The 20,066-nt window shown below is 45.2% G+C and overlaps 1 protein-coding gene across 2 annotated transcripts in view; it reads left to right on the top strand.

The window, feature by feature from the left end:
- The window catches only part of LOC115646801 (epidermal retinol dehydrogenase 2-like), a 34,771-nt gene extending 16,339 nt beyond the window's left edge, over positions 1–18,432 (top strand). For both annotated transcript variants that reach the window (XM_030553129.1, XM_030553128.1), the window contains exons 3-7: positions 10,118–10,249; positions 11,869–11,968; positions 13,475–13,619; positions 15,292–15,417; positions 17,550–18,432. In XM_030553129.1, coding sequence (XP_030408989.1) covers positions 10,118–10,249; positions 11,869–11,968; positions 13,475–13,619; positions 15,292–15,417; positions 17,550–17,643 — 597 coding nt within the window. In that variant the 3' untranslated portion in view covers positions 17,644–18,432. The remainder of the gene's footprint in view (positions 1–10,117; positions 10,250–11,868; positions 11,969–13,474; positions 13,620–15,291; positions 15,418–17,549) is intronic.
- The last annotated feature ends 1,634 nt before the right edge of the window (positions 18,433–20,066 follow it).

The following is a 20,066-nucleotide window of genomic DNA, read 5'->3' as shown; positions in this document are numbered from 1 at the left end:
CTACAAACACAGACCCAGGTCTGAAACATGTCCTGCAAAAGCTGCAGGCTTACCTGAAAACAGCTTAAGAAGTGCTCCTGTCTCCAACACCCAGATACCCAGTTCCCAGTGGGATCCAAACACTAAATCGATCAGTTTTAAAGCTTATAGAGGGTAAACTCATAAATTGTTTGCCCTCTGTAACACTGAGAGAGAGAGATGCACAGCTGTTGGCTCCCCCAGGAATGAATACCTGCTCTGGGTTAATAAGTAAAAAGTGATTTTATTAAATATAAAAAGTAGGATTTAAGTGGTTCCAAGTAATGACAAGCAGAACAAAGTAAATTACCAAGCAAAATAAAACAAAAACATGCAAATCTAAACCTAATACAGTAAGAAACTAAATGCAGGTAATCCTCAGCCTCAGGGCTTGTCTACATCAGAAAGTTGCAGCGCTGGTGAGGGAGTTACAGCGCTGCAACTTTGAAGGTGTACACATCTGCAGGGCACCACCAGCGCTGCAACTCCCTGTTTGCAGCGCTGGCCGTACTCCCGTTTTGTCTCGGGTGTAGAGGATCCAGCGCTGGTGATCCAGCGCTGGTAATCCAATGTAGACAGTTACCAGCGCTTTTCTTGACCTCCGTGGAAGGAGGAAGCCTCTGGTAATCAAGCTGGTTTCCTTTCCCGGTTTGCTCTCTCGGTCCCGGAGCCACCCAGCAAACCGCAGGGAAGGAGACCTGCTTGCTCGGGGTTCCGGGACCGAGAGAGCAAACCGGGAACGCCGCGGTTTGCTCTCTCGGTCCCGGAGCCACCCAGCAAACCGCAGGGAAGGAGACCTGCTTGCTCGGGGTTCCGGGACCGAGAGAGCAAACCGGGAAAGGAAACCAGCTTCGCCGCGGTTTGCTCTCTCGGTCCCGGAACCCCGAGCAAGCAGGTCTCCTTCCCTGCGGTTTGCTGGCTGGCTCCGGGACCGAGAGAGCAAACCGCGGCGTTCCCGGTTTGCTCTCTCGGTCCCGGAACCCCGAGCAAGCAGGTCTCCTTCCCTGCGGTTTGCTGGGTGGCTCCGGGACCAAGAGAGCAAACCGCGGCGAAGCTGGTTTCCTTTCCCGGTTTGCTCTCTCGTCCCGGAACCCCCCTTGAAGCCGCCCAACAGCGCTGCAGTGTGGCCACATCTAACACCACTTGCAGCGCTGGTTGCTGTAAGTGTGGCCACTCTGCAGCGCTGGCCCTATACAGCTGTACTAATACAGCTGTAACAACCAGCGCTGCAAAATTTTAGATGTAGACATGGCCTCAGAGATGTTCCAATAAGCTTCTTTTACAGACTAGACTTCCTCCTAGTCTGGGTCCAGCAATCACTCATACCCCTATAGTTACTGTCCTTTGTTCCAATTTGTTTCACGCATCTCTTTGGAGTGGAGAGGCTATCTCTTGAGCCAGCTGAAGACAAAATGGAGGGGTTTCCAGGAGCTTATATAGTCTCTCTCTTGTGGGTGGAGGAGTGGAGAGGCTATCTCTTGAGCCAGCTGAAGACAAAATGGAGGGGTTTCCAGGAGCTTATATAGTCTCTCTCTTGTGGGTGGAAGCTCCTCTCTCCCCCTGGTTAAAATCACAGCTACAAGGTGGAGTTTTGGAGTCACATGGGCAAGTCACATGTCCATGCATGTCTCAGTTCTCTACAGGCCCACGCCATTGCCCACGTTAGCCCGAACGTTCCCAGGAAAGTTCAGATGTGGATTGGTGTCTGTGAAGGCCCATTGTTAGCCAATTGCCTGAATAACCCCTCACGCTATGTTGACTAACTCTGCCTTAGGTGCTCTCTACAGTAAACGCTCTAAATACAAGCATAGAGCCAAAACATCAGATATAAAAATGTTACATTCATATGAATAGATGAATACATTCAGTAGAGATTAACCTTTGCAGAGATGTTACATGGCATATATAGCATAAAAATATTCCGGTTATGTCATATTTACACTCACAAGCATATTTCTATAAAGCATTATGGGGTGCAGCGTACATCTCCAATAAGGCCAGGTTGCCTCATACTTTACTTTTCTCCTCTGAGATGGTAAACAAAGTAACTGCCACAGTTAGGCTACTACACAACTCTTTCTCAGCAAGCATATTTATTCTTAAGCATTTCAGATAAAACATATTCAAAACAATAAAAGAAAATAGATACATGCCAGTAAATTTACCCAGAAATCACTCCTGACTCCAGCAAGGGCTCTGGCTGGTGACCAGTCCTTCAAACCCCACCCAAGAGTGTCATTTACTCCTTTTTATTAGTGTTTTTTTGTTTTGTTTTGTTTTTAACTGTCTTCATGTAACAAGTGATAAGGGCCCTCAGGAAGAAACTTCAAAGGCTGAGTACAGAGGTGGGAATTTGCAACCTTCTTAAGTGCTGCCTAAGAATGCCACTTTAGACATATTGTCACAAAAGATCATTTGTCCCCTACATTGTTCAAGGGGGGAGGTATAGCTCAGTAGTCTGAGCATTGACCACTAAACCCAGGGTTGTAAATTCAATCCTTGTGGGGGCCACTTAGGGATCTCGGGCAAAAATCAGTACTTGGTCCTGCTAGTGAAGGCAGGGGGCTTGATTCAATGACCTTTCAGGGTCCCTTACAGTTCTATGAGATAGGTATATCTCCATATATTTTAAGGCAGTCTTTTGAAGCTCACAGTACTTCCAAAGATTGCATTAATCCCATCTTCCTCCTAAAGAAGTTCTGTACAATCACACAATAATACATAAACATTTGCATTTTTTAATACAGTGAACTCCTAAAATACTTAAACTTAGGCCTTGTCTACAGTACAAAGTTTTGTCAGCAAAAGTTATGCTGCTTTAATTAAACTTCTGTTGCATGTCCACACTGTGCTCCTTGTGTCAGTTGAGTGCATCCACACTAGCCACTCTTGCAATGACAGAGAGAGCACTGCGGGTAGCTATCCCACTGTGCAACTGGGGTGCTTTGGGAAGGGTTTACAATGCCTCATGGAGCAGGTACAGCATCACATAATGCAGATTTCTCAATCCCATCGTTCCATGGGCATCCTAGTAGACTATCAGCTGGTTTTCAAATGAAATGTGGGGGCGGGGGAAGGGAGAGGAGAGTGGTGTGTGAGTGGGGGGGATGGGACAGAAACTGTGTATGTTGGGGGAGAGTGAGTGTCGGCATGCTGTTTCTTTAAGTTCAGACAGCAGGATGACCATCCTATCCTGTGGTAGGGGGTGGAGGACACTCCCACAGATGACAGCCCCCAGCTCTGCATGGCACAGCAGTTTCTCTTTCCCCTTTGCCCCCACAGAAGCAGCCCTCTCTGTCTGCCTGCCTATAGTTCCGTGATTCCCTCCCAGTTCTCCCACAGCCTCTTCAGCTGCTGAGAGCAGCATCCTGAGCAGCTCTGTGAGCTCTCCGTGCTGAGGAATGTCAAAGCAGCACAGCAGTCATCCCCTGCAGCAGCAGTCTGCCTGTGGCTGTGTTCCTAGTGCCCGGCAGAAGGGGAGCATTCCACCTTAACGATTTGTTCTTTGTTCCCAGAATGGAGCAACACACTCAGCTGTCAGATACTTCCTGGAGCTTTGAAAGGGGAGGGGCGTGTGCCTGCAGAGCACCAGCTGGGCTGCGGGGGGAGGGGGGCGCAAGTGGGGCAATTTGCCCCAGGCCCCACAGGGGCCCCCCTGTGAATATAGTATTCTATAATATTGCAACTTTTTTTTTGGAAGAGGCCCCTGAAATTGCTTTGCCCTGGGCCTCCTGAATCCTCTTGGCGGCCCTGAGCAGCAGAGATCAAAACAGTGAGCAGAGCAGTCACGGCAGGCATTGTGGGATACTAGGGGAAGCCAGTTATGTCTACCTAATGTACAGCAGTGTCTACACTGACGCTTTGTCGCTTTAACTTTGCCACAGAAAGCTCTATGCCTCTCATTGAGGTGATTTTATTTTGTTGGCAGAATATCGGAGTTTTGCCCCAAGAAGTTGCTTTGTAGTGCATACACCTCCCCTGTTTTGTTGGCAAAAGGCAGCTTTTGCTGACAGAACTTTGTAGACAAGGCCTTAAGTCAGTAAGGATTTGACCAGGATATTGCAAGAAACTGCCATGACTATCACATTACTTTTCAGGAATGTTAGTTACACAAAAATCTTTAGAAGACCAAGAAAATCGTGCAATCTTTGGAGAAGACACAAAGGATTCTCCTATCTCCTCCTACATAATCCTTAAAAAGTTTTTTGGGGAATCCTTATGCCCCACCATCTGCAAGCCATAAAGATATGTCTACACAACAAAAATAAACTCGTAGCTGACCTGTGCCAGCCAACTCAAGGTATGGCTACACTTGCAGCTGTACAGCGCTGGGAGTTAAACCTATCTTCATACAGCTAAGTAGGAAAGCGCTGCAGTCTGTCCACACTGACAGCTGCCAGCGCACTGTCATGGCCACATTTGCAGTGGCGTTGTGAGTGGTGCGTTATGGGCAGCTATCCCACAGAGCACCTCTTCCCATTCTGGCGCCATGTGTTGTGGGGGAGGAGGTGGGGCATTCTGGTTCCTGTCCCAACGCCTCGTGATGCATTGCTTCACATCCCAGCAATCTCTGTGTTTCCGTCCACATTTGGCGCCATCTTTCAACAATTTCTCTGCAGTGCAATCTGAGTTCCATTTCGGTCTGCAGGAAATGGAGCCCGAACTGCTGAGGAGTATGCTGACGAGTCTTGCCAGCACATCATGTTTGGCAGTTAAGCTTTTCCTTAAGATCCAAAGTGACAGTGAGGAGTCCAATGATGATAGCGAGTCGTGTAATGCGTATGACACAAAATTGCTTGTGGCATTCATGAACATGCTCAGCACCGTGGAACGCCGCTTTTGGGCTCGGGAAACAAGCACTGAGTGGTGGAATCACATGGTCATGCAAGTCTTGGATGACGAGCAGTGGTTGCAAAACTTTCGGATGAGAAAAGCCACTTTCATGGGACTGTGTGAGGAGCTTGCCCCCACCCTGCGGTGCAAGGACACAAGATTGAGAGCTGCCCTGCTGGTGAAGAAGCGGGTGGCTATTGCAGTCTGGAAGCTGGCAACTCCAGACAGCTACCGATCAGTCGCGAACCAGTTTGGAGTGGGAAAGTCGACCGTTGGAATCGTGTTGATGCAAGTTTGCAGGGCCATTAATTGCATTCTGCTAAGAACCATGACTCTGGGGAATGTGCAGGACATTGTGGATGGCTTTGCACAAATGGGTTTCCCTAACTGTGGAGGGGCGATAGATGGGATCGATATTCCTATTCTGGCACCACCCCACCTAGCATCCAAGTACGTTAATTGGAAGGGGTATTTTTCTATGATTCTGCAGGCGTTTGTGGATCACCGTGGGCGTTTCATTGACATTAATGCAGGCTGGCCTGGAAAGGTGCATGGTGCACACATCTTTCGGAACACTAGCCTGTTCAGGAAGCTTCAGGCCGGGACTTTTTTCCCCAGAGGGGAAGATCACAGTATGGGATGTCAAAATGCCCATTGTGATCCTTGGAGACCCCGCTTCCCCGTTAATGCCGTGGCTCATGAAACCGTACACAGGGAGCCTTGACAGCAGCAAGGAACGGTTCAACTACAGGCTGAGCCGGTGCCGAATGACTGTGGAGTGTGCTTTTGGCTGTTTAAAGAGCTGCTGGCGATCTCTGTATGGGAAGCTGGACTTGGGCAAAAACAGCATCCCCGCGGTTATATCTGCGTGCTGTTGTCATAACCTAGTCCCAGATTTGGACCTTAGCGTCCAAAATATGGGGGTTAGCATGAAAACCTCCAAGCTTAGTTACCAGCTTGGATCTGGTAAAGCTGCCACCACCCAAAAAATTAGTGTGTTTTGGGGCACTCTGGTCCCCCCAAAAACCTTCCCTGGGGACCCCAAGACCCAAATCCCTTGAGTCTCACAACAAAGGGAAATAAACCTTTTCCCTTCCCCCCTCCAGGTGTTCCTGGAGAGATACACAGGGGTGTATCTAAACAGAGGGATTCCACCCTCTCTATTTCCAGTCTTGGAAACAGAAGTACTTCCCTCTTCACCCAGAGGGTATGCAAAGTCAGGCTAGTAAATCTAACACACACAGATTTCCCCCTGACTTCTTCCTCCCACCAATTCCCTGGTGAGCACAGACTCAATTCCCTGGAGTTCCCCACTAAAGAAAAACTCCAACAGGTCTTAAAAGAAAGAAAAAATACATAAAAATGGTCTCTCTGTATTAAGGTGACAAATACAGGGTCAATTGCTTAAAAGAAATATGAATAAACAGCCTTATTCAAAAAGAATACAATTCAAAACATTCCAGCAACTACACCATGTAAATACAAAAGAAAAAAACAATAACCCGTATTGTATTATGATCTCTGTACTCACAACTTGGAAACAGAAGATTAGAAAGCAGGAAACAGAAATCCTTCCATAGCCAAGAGAGAGACAGGCAGAAGACAAAGAACTCAGACACAAACTTCCCTCCACCCAGATTTGAAAATGTCTTGTTTCCTGATTGGTCCTCTGGTCAGGTGTTTCAGGTTACTTCTTTCCAGGTGAAAGAGACATTAACCCTTAGCTATCTGTTTATGACAGCTGTACCCTCCATAATATTTTTGAAGGGAAGGGTGAAAGATTCAGTCAGGCATGGACCTCTGAGGTTCAACGTCTGGAGGCTGAATTTGCCAGCCAGAGTGCAAGGCTATTAGAGGGGCCCAGAAAACAAATGCAAGGATTAGGGATGCCTTGAAGGAGGAATTTGAGGCTGAAAACCAACAGTAATGTTTGGTGCCCTGCACGGGAGTGAAATGCAGTGGTTACAATGTTAGTAGGAATCTTTGTTTCCTAAGCTAATTTGCAGTTCCTGTTTCTTTCCTGGGCTAAGATATCTTTTACTTTATGCAATAATAAAGACTGTTTTCAAAACCAAAAAATCCATTTATTGAAAAGAAAATTAATTTATTGAAAGAAACACAACTTTTTGGGAATCAGAAAGGGCAAGGGGGTGGGGAGGGGAATGGTACACTCACAGATTTGCATATGTCCTGTCTGGAGTGCTGTGCAATGAGTGCTGGACTTCAGGATGGCTATACTGCATGGTGATGGGGGTTGAGTGCAGAGGGTAAGGGTCGTAGTTCTCAGGGCTGGTTGGTGAACATACAGTTGTTGGAGGCAGCTGGTGGCGGTAAGAACCCGGATGTTGTGGAAGGGTTGGAGCTGACATGGGGGCACAAGGGAAAGAGCTTTGGGACAAGGGCTTCAGGAAGGGGCGGGGGCGGTAGTGCTCCGCCTCCATGGCTACAAGCGCCTGGATAGAGTCCGCTTGGTGCTCCAGGATGCTTATCAGCCACTCCGTGCTTTGCTTCCCATGCGCTGCGTTTTCCTTGCAGATCCCGCTTTCCCTCTCCTTCCACTCCTGCACTTTTTGATTCTCTGTGAGAGATTGATGCATCACTTTGTGCAGCATGTCGTCTTTGCTTTTTCGCGGTCTCTTCCGGAGTTTTTGCAGTCTCAGCCGGTGATAACATGGACAGCTGAGATCTCAAGGTTGCATCTGTAAAGGCAAAATGCAACACTTAACAGAGGCAGCATTGTTTATACCAGACAGAGTAATGATTCCCCCACACGTAAGGAGGGCACACACAGTCTACACAATAGCATTATTTTCCCATCCCAAAGAGAGCGCACATAACCCACGGGAGCCCCGAAATGGTGAGTAAGGGGGACTGATTGTTTCAGGGCTATACTGTCCTCTGGGTTTCTGTGCCTTGGGGAGAGCCAACAGCTGCAGGGGGCACCTACACTGAACACTGTCCCAACATTTTCCACAGGAGTTTATCCTGTAAGATATCTCGCTGCTGAGGGTGACCTGGGAAGCAAGGGAGGGTCTTCTACTGCAATGCGGCTTCCGCCCTGGCCCCTATGCAGCTTGCCTGTGTGCAACAATGGTCCCCCTACCCCTTGCGGCACAGTGGTGCGGACACATTAGCCTGACTGGCACAAGGATCACAGCGGCTCTCCTAATAAACCTGCACAAGCACATTGCCCACGTTCTGGATGAGACTTTTGAAGAGATTACCAAGGCCGATTACTGCAACGTGATAGAGCACATCAATGCGCTATTCTGCATCTAGGCATGCATGCATGCAGCCCTGACCCTCCTCTCCCGAAAAATTTCCTTCCTGAAAATAAAAGCCACTTACTGGGAACCTGCTCCTCTGTTTGTCCTCCACCAAGTACCGGCTGCTGCGACTGGCTACCTTCCTCCTGGCTTGAGAAGAGCTCCTGGCTGCATGCCTCCAGGGACTCCGGGGTGTCTTCCCCCCACCCCAGTACCCTCACTCTCACTTTCCTCCTCCTCCTCCTCCTCCCATTCTGAAGTGTCCACAGTGGTGCTCAGAGTGGAGGTGGGGTCACCCCCAAGTATCGCATCCAGCTCTTTGTAGAAACGGTAGGTCGTGGGGGCAGCACCAGAGCGGCGGTTTCCTTCACACGCTTTGCAGTAGGCACTCCGCAGCTCCTTCACTTTAACCCTGCACTCGGGGCCGGCGCTACCATTTAGGCAGCCTAGGTGACCACCTAGGGCGCCAGAATAAATGGTGGGCGCCGTTTTGCCGGAGGGGGCAGCTGGCGGCTCCGGTGGAGCTGCCGCAGTGGTGCCTGCGGAGGGTCCAGTGCTCCGCAGCTCCGGTGGAGCTGCCGCAGTCGTGCCTGCGGACGGTCACCTGCTCGCGCAGCTCCGGTGGACCGCCCGCAGACACCACTGAGGCAGCACCACCGGAGCCATGGAGCACCGGACCCTCCGCAGGCACCACTGCGGCAGCTCCACCGGAGCCGCGGGACCAGCGCGCGGGGCATCAAAATTGCCATCCGCCTAGGGCACTCAAACCCCTAGCGCCGGTCCTGTCTGCACTGCAGTGCGTCCCGGTCATGGCCCCTTTCCATCATGGCCCTTGATATCTGCCCAAAGGTATCGTAATTCCTATGGCTGGAGCGCAGCTGTGACTGGACAGCTTCCTCCCTCCAAACACTGATGAGGTCCAGCAACTCGCCATTGCTCCATGCTGGGGCTCATTTGGCGTGTGGAGGCATAGTCACCTGGAAAGATTCACTGATTGCACTCCACACCTGGCTGAGCAAACAGGAAGGAGATTTTTAAAATTCCCGAGAAATTTAAAAGGCGGGTCTGATGGTTGGTCACCTGAGGCCAGGGCAGTAGAGTTTGAACTGATGAGCAGAGTGGTTAGAACAGGCATTCTGGGATACTGCCGAATACTTCTGGAGGCCAACCAGAGCGCTTTGGGTGGCCACACTGGCGGCGCAGCGCTGCAGGAGCAGCGTTATACTCTTTATTCCTCTTGTGGAGGTGGAGATACAGCGCTGTATGTGCCTTGCCAGTGTAGACCTGGAGTGAGTTACAGTGCTATAAAGCCGCCACCAGTGCTGTAACTCTCAAGTGTAGCCAAGGCCTTAGGCTTGGGCTGCAGGGCTGTTTCATTGCTGTATAGACTTTCGGAAGTTCCGGACATGGGCAGCCCAAATCTGTTGTCTCGGGTCAGCTACAGGTTTTTCTTTGTTGTGTAGAAATACCCTAAGAGGCTTATCAGGGCCTCACTGTCTCTGGGGAGGTTGAATATATCTGTTTATGAGCTCATAACACCTTAATTGAAGATATTAGAAATATGACAAAGGTTTCCTTTATTTAAAATATTCAAATTTTGTTTAGCTTCTGTGAAGTCTGATTAAAAGCTTCCCCTCTTCCAAACTCATTGGCTTTTTATGATGACCATTCACACTAGCACTCATGGCACCATGTTTTTCCTGCCATCTTTATGGTATACAAAGTATGGGTGGCTTTTTATTAAATAAAGCCCAATATTTCCCCTTAGCAGGTTACATTTAAATTACAGACCTGTAAAGTTGTTGTCTGCAGAGTTCTAACACTTGACTAAAGGAAAAAGTTGCAGAGTGAAAAGACTTCAGTCTTATGAACTGCTTTCTTACTACCCAGCCTTGTAAAATTAGCAATGTTGCAACTTCCTGTAATATAAACGTATAACAAAACATACTTTCTTTGTTTTGGCTATGGAATAACACCTTGATTTGGTTGCCTTCCTTTAGGTTAAAAAAGAAGTTGGTGATGTTAGTATCCTAATCAACAATGCTGGTATTGTAACTGGAAAGAAGTTCATTGATTCCCCAGATTCACTTGTAGAGAAAACCATGGAGGTGAACACCATGGCACACTTCTGGGTAATATACAGATATTCTTTTTTTATAGGGAACTGTGAAAGAATATTGGCACTTAAGTCTGTTTTGGAAATGATGGGGGAAATCTCTTATATAATTTCTGTTTAACTGGTTGTTCTTGTAAGGCTCTACATGCAACTTGATGACATTTGTTTGTGAGTTCCAGAAACAGAGGGGATGGAGAGGTGGCCCACAGAAAGCTTGTGGGAGAGAGTTAAGGGATGTGGTTAGCCCCTTGTGTGGGCAGTCACTTCTGCCTAAAGAAGCAATAAAATGTGACACACACACACACACACACACACACACACACACACACACACACACACACACACACACACACACACACACACACACACAGACAGAGAGTATTGCCTGATATTAAGAGATACTTCTGAGAAATGTAAAGCTGAAAAGTACTGTTATTGTGGGCAGTCTGGTGCTATCGCTCTTGATATGAACTGACTCAGAGCAGGGTTGCCAAAGCTGCCATAAACTGGCTACTTCATCAACCATTAGCAGAAAAGAGCCTGGTTCAGGTGCTGTCATGGGTTGGGTCAGAACTTATTCTGATTGCATCCTATCACCTGTTTGCCACTGGGAACTTGCACTATTAGGGCTGGTCTACACTACGGGGGAAAATCGATCTCAGATACGCAACTTCAGCTATGTGAATAACGTGTAGCTGAAGTCGAAGTATCTAAGATCGAATTACTCACTGTCCTCACAGCGCGGAATCGATGTACGCAGCTCCCCATGTCAACTTCCCAACTCTGTTGGGGTTGGTGGAATTCTGGAATCGATATAAGCGCGTTCGGGGATCGATATATCGCATCTAGATGAGACGCGATATATCAATCCCCGAGCAATCGATTGCTGCCTGCCAATACGGCGGGTAGTGAAGACGTAGCCTTCGAGTGCCTCCTCTAAAGCACTCTTACTTGGTGTCTTAAATGTCAGACTGACATATGCCAGCATGATTGATTTGAAGACTTTTATCTTAAATTAGTCATTTGGTTTGCATTTTGCTGTGAAGGAGATGAACTGATATTGTAATAAAGAATTGAAGGTAAATTATAATCCAATAAAGAAAGAGTGGTGAATTAGAATATGCTGCTCTGTTTCTGTTTGCTGGAAAACGTGGAAATGACTCATTATGGGTAGCTGAAATCAGCAAGTGATGGCAGAAAGTTTAGGAGTTCACTTTTCCCTTCTCAGCTGCTATTTTTAAGATGGAAGCCTACTTGGAAAATGTTGTAGTACTGAGCTCTTAAGTGTAGGGAATCTACAGCTTCCCAGGACTTCAATGATTGCAATCTCACTGACAGCAATCTAGTTTCGGACTCCCCCTAGTGGATGACTACAACATCAAGAAAACTATGGACACATATTGGAGAGTCCTTAGAGAGCCACCTTGGTGGATTCAGTTAGTAGACAATGTGGAAATACTTCCTGTCCTAACTAATATGTATCTTATTAGCCTCAGTAGAATGAGGGAGAAGCATTAAGACTTAATAGGTCTCCTTAATAGGTGGCACTTTTTCAATAGTAATGCTCTAATTGCACAGTTAAATCACTTTTCAGTAATGTTTAACTATAAGTGTGGATTTCAATGTGTTTCATAGACTTATAAAGCCTTCCTTCCAGCCATGATGGCCTCTAACCATGGACACTTGGTTAGTATTGCAAGTGCAGCAGGACTGCTTGGAGTCAATGGGCTAGCAGGTTAGTGTATCGAGATCATTCTAAATGGAATCTAAAGGTATATTCTTGGTTATGCTCTTCAACTACAGCTCTTAGGCCAAGCCGTCTGACACTTGTACACTTAATGGCTCTTACTTACCTCAATGGGACCTAGGTTCTCAGCACCATTAAAAATTCTTTTCATCTTTTATTAAAGGACCGGGCTGGGGGTGGGGAGGGGAAGAAGAAAACAGTTAAAGCATTTGAAATGTAAAGTGTTAAGTAAGGATTTTATTATAACATCCTGTGGCTTTTTCCCTTTTGCTGGGGAGTTTGTAGAAGGAATATCCACCCCTTCCTCCTCTCCCCTCATTTGAGCTTTTAGATGGTATTAAAGATGATAATAACTACCCTTCTAGGGGGAAGGAGACAGTAATTGAAATGGACTAGGTTTGGAGCTGCTGCTGTTACTAAGTCTGGTCCTCTTGTTTGGAAGATGAAGCAGGACGCACAATAGGAGAGAAAAGAACAGCAAAGATAGAAAATGCAGCTTCTATGTCTTTGATGTTGACTCTTACTTGCAGCATTACTGCTGGAAAAACACAGGCATGACTACCCTGAGACCTGGCAAACTTGTATCTGGCCGTTTAGGACATTTGGTTTTAGCTGCCTTTCTGATAACAGGCTTACAGCAGTGTTGCAAAACATGTAGGCATGGCTGATTTAGCCACTCTTAACCACAGAAGGTGAAAGAAAAGAAATATTGTGAGGAAGGGAAAAGACACATGATGGGAGCGGGAGGAGTCTCACGTGCCAGTTGATGGTTGGGGTTTACCCAGAGCCAGTGGAGGTGAATCTCTCTCTCTGGCCCAGTCTAGTCAGCACATGTCTCAGGATTAGAACAACAGAGGCCCAGTGTCGTCACAGGGGATTCTTTGTCCTAGGAGACAGCCGAGGTGGCAGCTATGATGGTAAAGTTTATCCCTCTCTCAGACAGCTTTTGATCGGTGGTGGGGAGTCTTTTCTTTTAAGGACCTCAAAAGGGAGCAATGGCAGAGTAGCCCATCCCCTTCCTTATTTTGTTCACCAAGTAGGCCTAATTTTTGGCACACCAATTTGGGTTCATTAATTTCTGGTCCCAGACTTTTTTTTATTGACCAAGCATAATCTTAACATTATCCTTGAATTATATCATTCAGCCTTTTTGTAAGAACAAACTGAGTCTTTCTGTCTCCCTTTCATACCTGTTCACATCAGCATTTGTTATAGGTTATTGTGACAATTCATAAACTTACACTCACTTTTTGCAGTTCAGCTCACAATTAAGATAAATGTGTAAGCACAGTTATTTTAACAGTACCCAGACTACTCTTGTTAGAACATAATTTTGCCAGACTTTCTTCTCAGACAAGAGGTTGTGCTTGGTTTGCTCAGCACGAGACACTGGACTAAAACCATGTAGTTATGTTTTTTATGAGAGTTGAGAGATTTTTCTCTTACTGAAAAAATTAGCTGCAATAAATAACTCTTCATCTCTTCACTCTACAGATTATTGTGCAAGTAAATTTGCAGCCGTGGGCTTTGCAGAAACAGTTGCTTTAGAAATGCTGGCTCTAAGAAAGACAGGCATTAAAACCACTATTGTGTGTCCTTACTTCATCAACACAGGAATGTTTGATGGTTGTAAAACCAAGTGAGTGAATTTTGGGGTTTTGTGTGTAATTAGTATATGGCACGTCAAAAGTGTTTTGATTAAATATATGATTTATGAAAGGGAATTAGTAATCAGTAGAAAGGATATAATCTGAAACTATTATAAGGTAGGTTTTTCTTCATTGTGCCATTTTTAGGGCGCATAGACAAAGCCCAATGATTGCCAGACTGCAGAATCTAAGACTTTTTAATTACATTTCTAGCCCCTATGGTATGAATATGAATCTTCCAAATATCAAGCTAGTGTAATCCAATGAAGAGTTCTCTTCCTGTTTCTGCAAATAGCCTGAAACAGTAACTCTGGAAAAAATGTAAACTGCCACTCAGATTATTGACTCTATAACCTAGTGACGATGTTACTTTTATTGTCAACACATTTAACTACTTCGCTGCTCATTTTAGAGGACACAGACTGTGGCCTTGGCTACACTTGTGAGTTACAGCGCAGTAAAGCAGCCCCGGGCACCAAAGCTCACTCCCTGTCCACACTGGCAAGGCACGTAGAGCGCTCTGACTCCACAGCTACAGTGCTGCTGGTACTCCACCTTGGCGAGTGGAATAACGTTTGCAGTGCCCCACTGGAGTGCCGCAGCACCAGTATGAACGAGGTGTTGCGTTACTGTGCTGTGATCAGCCTCTGGAAACATCCCATAATCCCCTTAAGTCAGTTGGCCACTCATGTCATTGTTGTGAAATCGGCTGCAGGAGTGCAGAAATGCCCTTTCAGAGCTCCATTCCAGAGAAGCTGGCTGCTTATCAGCGCCAAGAAAAAGCAAACATTTACCGTTTGAGTGAGAGAGAGAGAGAGAGGCGGGAGGAGATGGGGGTCTGAACTTACAAGACAGCCTGCTGACACACTCTCAGCACCCCAAAAATCCCCCCTCTCTCTCCCCACATACACACAACACACTCCCTGTCACACTCCATCCCACCCCACCCCACCTCACCCCCATTTGAAAAGCACGTTGCAGTCACTTGCATGCTGGGATAGCTATCCATAATGCACCACTCCCAATGCCACTGCAAGTGCCGCAAATGTGGCCACGCCAGTGCGCTTGAAGCTGTCAGTGTGGACAGACTGCAGCGCTTTCCCTACTGTGCTCTATGAAGGCGGGTTTAACTCACAGCGCTCTGCATGTGCAAGTGTAGCCATGCCCTCAGTGTTTCTTTTCTCATGTCTTCTATCTAGATGCCAAAAGCCTCAACTGTCTCCTATTTGGCTGCCAAATCTCCACCTTCCTCATGACAACTTCAGTAGTGTACCTAGTCGTCAGTACAATCTTTCATGGCTGTTAAACACAGAAAATGTAGAAGCAGAATAAGCTTATCTAAATAAAATTTTTGCTTGATTTGAAGATAGCAAGAATTGAGCTCACAGGCGCCAATCCCAAGTGAAAACAAGACAGCGGTTGTTCACCACTTTCAAACTGATTTGTCAGGTGTTATATAATTCCATGAACAGAACTTCATTTTTGTAATGTTTGCTTCTAACTTAGAGGCAAAATCTTTCTAAAATGTGGTATCCTTCTTTTGTAAGGAGCAAACTTTAAATTTGAAGCTGTCTTGTTCTAAATTTGAAGTTATCCAGATGAAACATATAGGTGAAAGTTTTGACAATGTCATATTAGTAGCCATATGTTGTCTTTTTCCAGGTGGCCACGTCTACTTCCTATTCTAGATTTGGACTATGTAGCTGAGAAGATTGTGAGTGCTATTCAACGAGAGCAAGTGCTTCTGCTGATGCCACGAAGCATGTACGTTTTATGGGTTATGAAAAGGTAAGGATGGGATTCTCCTTGTCATGCTTGTGTCTTTCTGCTTTCAAATGCATTTTGTTTAGTTGCATGATTATGGACTCTACATGCTACTATATCAAATGATTACTTGGGCTGTTGAGTCTAAGCCTACTTAGATATTTACCTTTGTGGGTTTCAAGTTGCTTTTAAGTTTTAGATAAGTTGTTGCTACAGGAAGGCTTCCTCAGGTGGTGGGTCTTGGATAACTTGCATGTCTACATATCTTATACCAGACTCTGAAGAGTCCCAGTAAGGAATACTTTCCCATTGCTATACATATTTAAATAATCTCTAAAGGGAAACTGTTGTTAGTGTTGACTGAACAAAACTACAAGAGAGTTTTCTTCTTGGCTATGGAGAGGGGCTGCCCCTGTAATAGTGTTGAGCACTTATGCAGGTCAGTAGGAGTTACTGGATGCTCAACATTCTTGAAGATCTGGCCACTGAGTTAGGTGGCCAAATATGGATTTAGGAGCCTATCTTTAGGCTCCTTTATTTATTTATTTAAATCTTGGCCCATAGTTTGATTCTAAATCTCTCTAATTAAGCCAAAGGGAGCCAAGAGTACTGCTACAGTGGATGTGTTAAAGCAGTGCAAGCACAAATGGGAACACAGAATAACCCTTGTAACAGCGCAGAGAGTAGAATCAGTCAACAAAGATGGGCTGTAGCACATAACTTCTAATATTAGGGATAGCAGGTGGGTGAGGAGGAGCCATCTGAATCTCAGAAGGATTTGTGAAGGACTTTGAAAAGAAAGGGACTACTGTACCGGAAACAAACTGGTTCTGGAAATATTATCATATTCCTTGCTTCAGATAACATAATTTGCTGCAATTTAATAGGCATATATATTGCTGTATATTAATAGAGCTATCATACTAGCATCTAGAAGCCACTGTGAGGATCAGTGCTGCATTGCATAAACGCACAGAAATGCTGCTTCTGCCCTGACATGCTTGCACACCCTGGGTATGGTGAAGGCCAAAGGTAGTGTGTGCTGCTTCGAATGCTGAGCATACCAATAGCCTATTTAATGCATGCTCTATTGTGGCTTATTTCTATTGGAGTTTATTAACTTTATTGGAGGCTTGATGCAATATTATCCCACTACTTTTAAAAAAACTAGGATAAAACACTAGAGAAGACTATGAAGACCTTTTTCTTTAGTGCTTTCAAAATATATTTGTTATTTAGGCATTTTTTTTAAGTTCCTGGACTATTTGAAGGCTGGTCCCACTCCCAACAGCAGTTAGTGGTCCAACGCCTATTTTAAAATCAATGTTTCTATTTTTTTTTAAATGTAACCGTTTGCAGTTTTGTTCTGACAGTAGAAAGTGATTCTGTAAGTAGCAGGAAGTGCATAAACAGCTACTGAAAAGATAGCTTCAGAGGTGGGAGAAGGGCAGCTTAAAATTTTTTCCCTACTAACTTCTCTTCTCCATCCTCTCCCCAAATATCCCTCTTCATTTGCCCTTGTCTTTCTGCTAGACATCTGTTCATAGTCGCATCCTAAAAACTCGAGAGACACTGGGCATCTAGGTGAGCATGCATGAGACACTTTTAGGGAGGAGTGAAAAAACTGTTTCAACAAAAATCCTGTACTTCAATTACAATATATAATTTTTATAGCTTCCGCCACCACTTGAGTGAGTTAAGTATCTCTACAAAACTGCAAATCTTGTTGTATAGATGGGTTATGCGAATATGGAGAAGTTTGGCTTCTGAGGTCTTGAGTACAAAAATAATTATTCCTAGGACTGACAGTTTCCAAAATAAATTGAGAAATTGGGCCCGCTTAGATTGGGGAATGTCTTTCATTTCAATTTCTTTATGTACATTAACATGTGGACAGTGAGGCAATATGTTCTAAAGGAATGTGTCCATTTAGTGACTGGGTTCCTGAGTTCTAATCCTGGCTCTGATATTGGGGAATCGCTGCCTCAGTTTCTCTCTGTACACTGGGAGTACTTGCTACCCCATAAATACATTCTGAAGACTGTTAGTACTTCATTTTAGAATCTGAAACGCTTTGTATTCTTGGACTTAGCCTCATCGATCACTTCTGTGATTTATAAGACTATGTAAATACTCTGGTGTGTTTTTTCCTTCAGTATTTTGCCTGTGAAAATGGGAATTCTCTTTGGAGACTACATTGGGGCCTTCCAATTGATGGACCACTTCAGAGGTCGAGTGAAGAAGGACTGAAAATAAAGAATGAAAATATCCAATACTAGCAGAAAATTCACATTCATAAAATTAAGTAAATATTTTCCATACCTGTGATGTTGATTCACTAATCAAATTAATGGACCAGTTTAGAGTTTAAAAAATGACCTGCTGTTTCAGCTGCACAGAACTTGCCTTCTGTATAACTGTGCCTCATACTTTTGTTAATTAACCGTTTTAATCAACAGTTTCCAACATGAGCTCTGTCTCCTTCATTCCCTGAATAGCTATCCTCGATGTGATGCCTGTCATAGTCTCTTATCCTTAGTGAATTTGTATGGGTATCTATTTCACAAACTAATCACAATTGGCACCCATATGGGTATTCTCAGTTAAGAAACAGGGTGTAATGGGTTGGGAAGCTAAATTGGCTTTGCATGCCTTCAAGATAGTCCCCTCCAGAACAACATTGCTGTTAGGGCTGTCTGAGAAAGCTTATCTTTGTCATTGCCTTTACTATTCAGTTGATGATTGGAAGTATTTAACTTTCAATTTCCTGAGCTGTTTGGCATCTTTTATGAGCACTAAAATTCACATTCATAAAATTAAATAAAATGGCAGTTGTAGACACTGAAAATATTTTCCATACCTGTGATGTTGATTCACTAATCAAATACATCAGAAGGATAATAATTAATTTACTCTTAATGTCTGTGAAAAAGATTCCAATGATTATAGATGTATCCCTTCCAGAGATGGGCTGATAACAATTGTACATGCTTGTCTGATTACAAATGTTAACTTTTAAATAAATGCCCATATTTTTAGTAGGACTAAGTCATTTATCAAATATAAAAAAGTTGAAAATATAAAGTTATGTCTAAAATATTGTAACTCTTAATGCTGTCTTGAAAAAAGAGATACAGAGACGCACTGAATAAGAGTCGCAGTGAAAGAGGCTTCAGAAATCCTTTCAGGTGAGATGACTGGCAACTAAAAGCAAACCACTGGCAATAAATCGCTTAACATGAGTTTCTCTGTTAGAAATTCTTGCGGAGCCTGGTGGTGGAGGAAGTTAAATTGGATGGAATCATTCCTCACCTGTAAAAATCAACAAGGACAAACCATCAACCATGCAATAATTTAAAAGTTTAAATAACTTATTATTTGCTCCTCTGAATCGACTTTGCATCATTTATATTAATCCCGTTCATTATAGTAGCTCTGCCACTCCTCATTTCTCTCTTATACTACGTCTATGCTCCACACCTAAGTTTCCCCTAGGCTGCGCAGCAAGGCATCAAGGGCCGCAGGCATGGAGAGACGCCTCTCCCCTCCTCCAGCCCAGTCCTGCCAGAGCTGCTGCAACTGGGGAGAGAAACCTCTCCCCTAACCCCAGACTGCTGTGGTGACAGAGGGCTGGGGGGTGTGCTCTCTCCCCACCGCAGCCCTGGGGCAGCCTACACCACAAACCCCTCATCCCCGGCCTCACCCCATGGCCTGCATCATCCCCAGCCAGAGCCCTCACCACCCCCCTTCCCCGCATCCCAACCATCTGCCCCAGCCCTGAGTCTCCTCCCACACTCCAAACCCCTCAACGCAACCCCACGTCACCTCCATATTAGTGCACATAATAAAACTCATTCCACACATGGATGTAAAAAAATAGAGGCAACACTGCTGTACACCTCTTGCGACAGCTTGTAAGGTAAGTGTAGCTACATGCAATGATGAAAAACAGGCTGCGTCCACACTGGTATGTAGCTACATGTATCAGTGAAAAGCTCTGCTGGGGGTGGTAGTGGGGAGCACTATATTTCTTTGCTACCTCTCAGCTGCTTGAGCCTTTCCCTGTGGTGGGGAAAGACTCCTCCCATGATGGGGAAAGACTCCAACAGCAGGACAATACACTGCTAAAAATAGCAGTGTAGATGGGAAGGTTCTCCTTAGGGCAGTGGAAAGCCCTGCAGGGTACATACCCAGAGTTCAAGATTGTCTTTACTTGCCTAAGCTGTGCCCCATCATGTACACAGCTGTTTATACCTGTGCTGGCCCTGGGGTGCCAAAGAGTGTGCAGTGTAGACATACTAAAGTTTAGATAATTAAGAAACTATGTATTTAAAACTTAGGAAGGAAGGATGGTCTGTCCTCAGTATTTCGCAATGGCCTTCTAGTTATGAAACTAAAAGCCTCTTCTGTAAATGTGAACCTTCTGAAGGGGTAGACCACCAGGTGCAGAGCTTAAACTTGTTCCCACTGGTAGTAAACTTTAAACATACCAGAGAAACACAAATCTGAGTCACGTTTCACCTTAAACAAGGACTGGCTTAGAGGAAAAAAACTGTTGCCCAAAGCTACCTTGGATGCCCTAGTGGTCAGACTTCATATTTTTGCCAGATAAGGATTATCCCAGAGATGAAGCACACCATTTGACCAGAAACTTAATCAAGTTCTAAATTTGA

Source organism: Gopherus evgoodei, chromosome 2, assembly GCF_007399415.2.
Source record: "Gopherus evgoodei ecotype Sinaloan lineage chromosome 2, rGopEvg1_v1.p, whole genome shotgun sequence".
In the NCBI taxonomy this organism is placed as follows: domain Eukaryota; kingdom Metazoa; phylum Chordata; order Testudines; family Testudinidae; genus Gopherus; species Gopherus evgoodei.
Note: the sequence above shows the minus strand (reverse complement) of the source record. Positions and strands in the feature narration are given on the sequence as shown.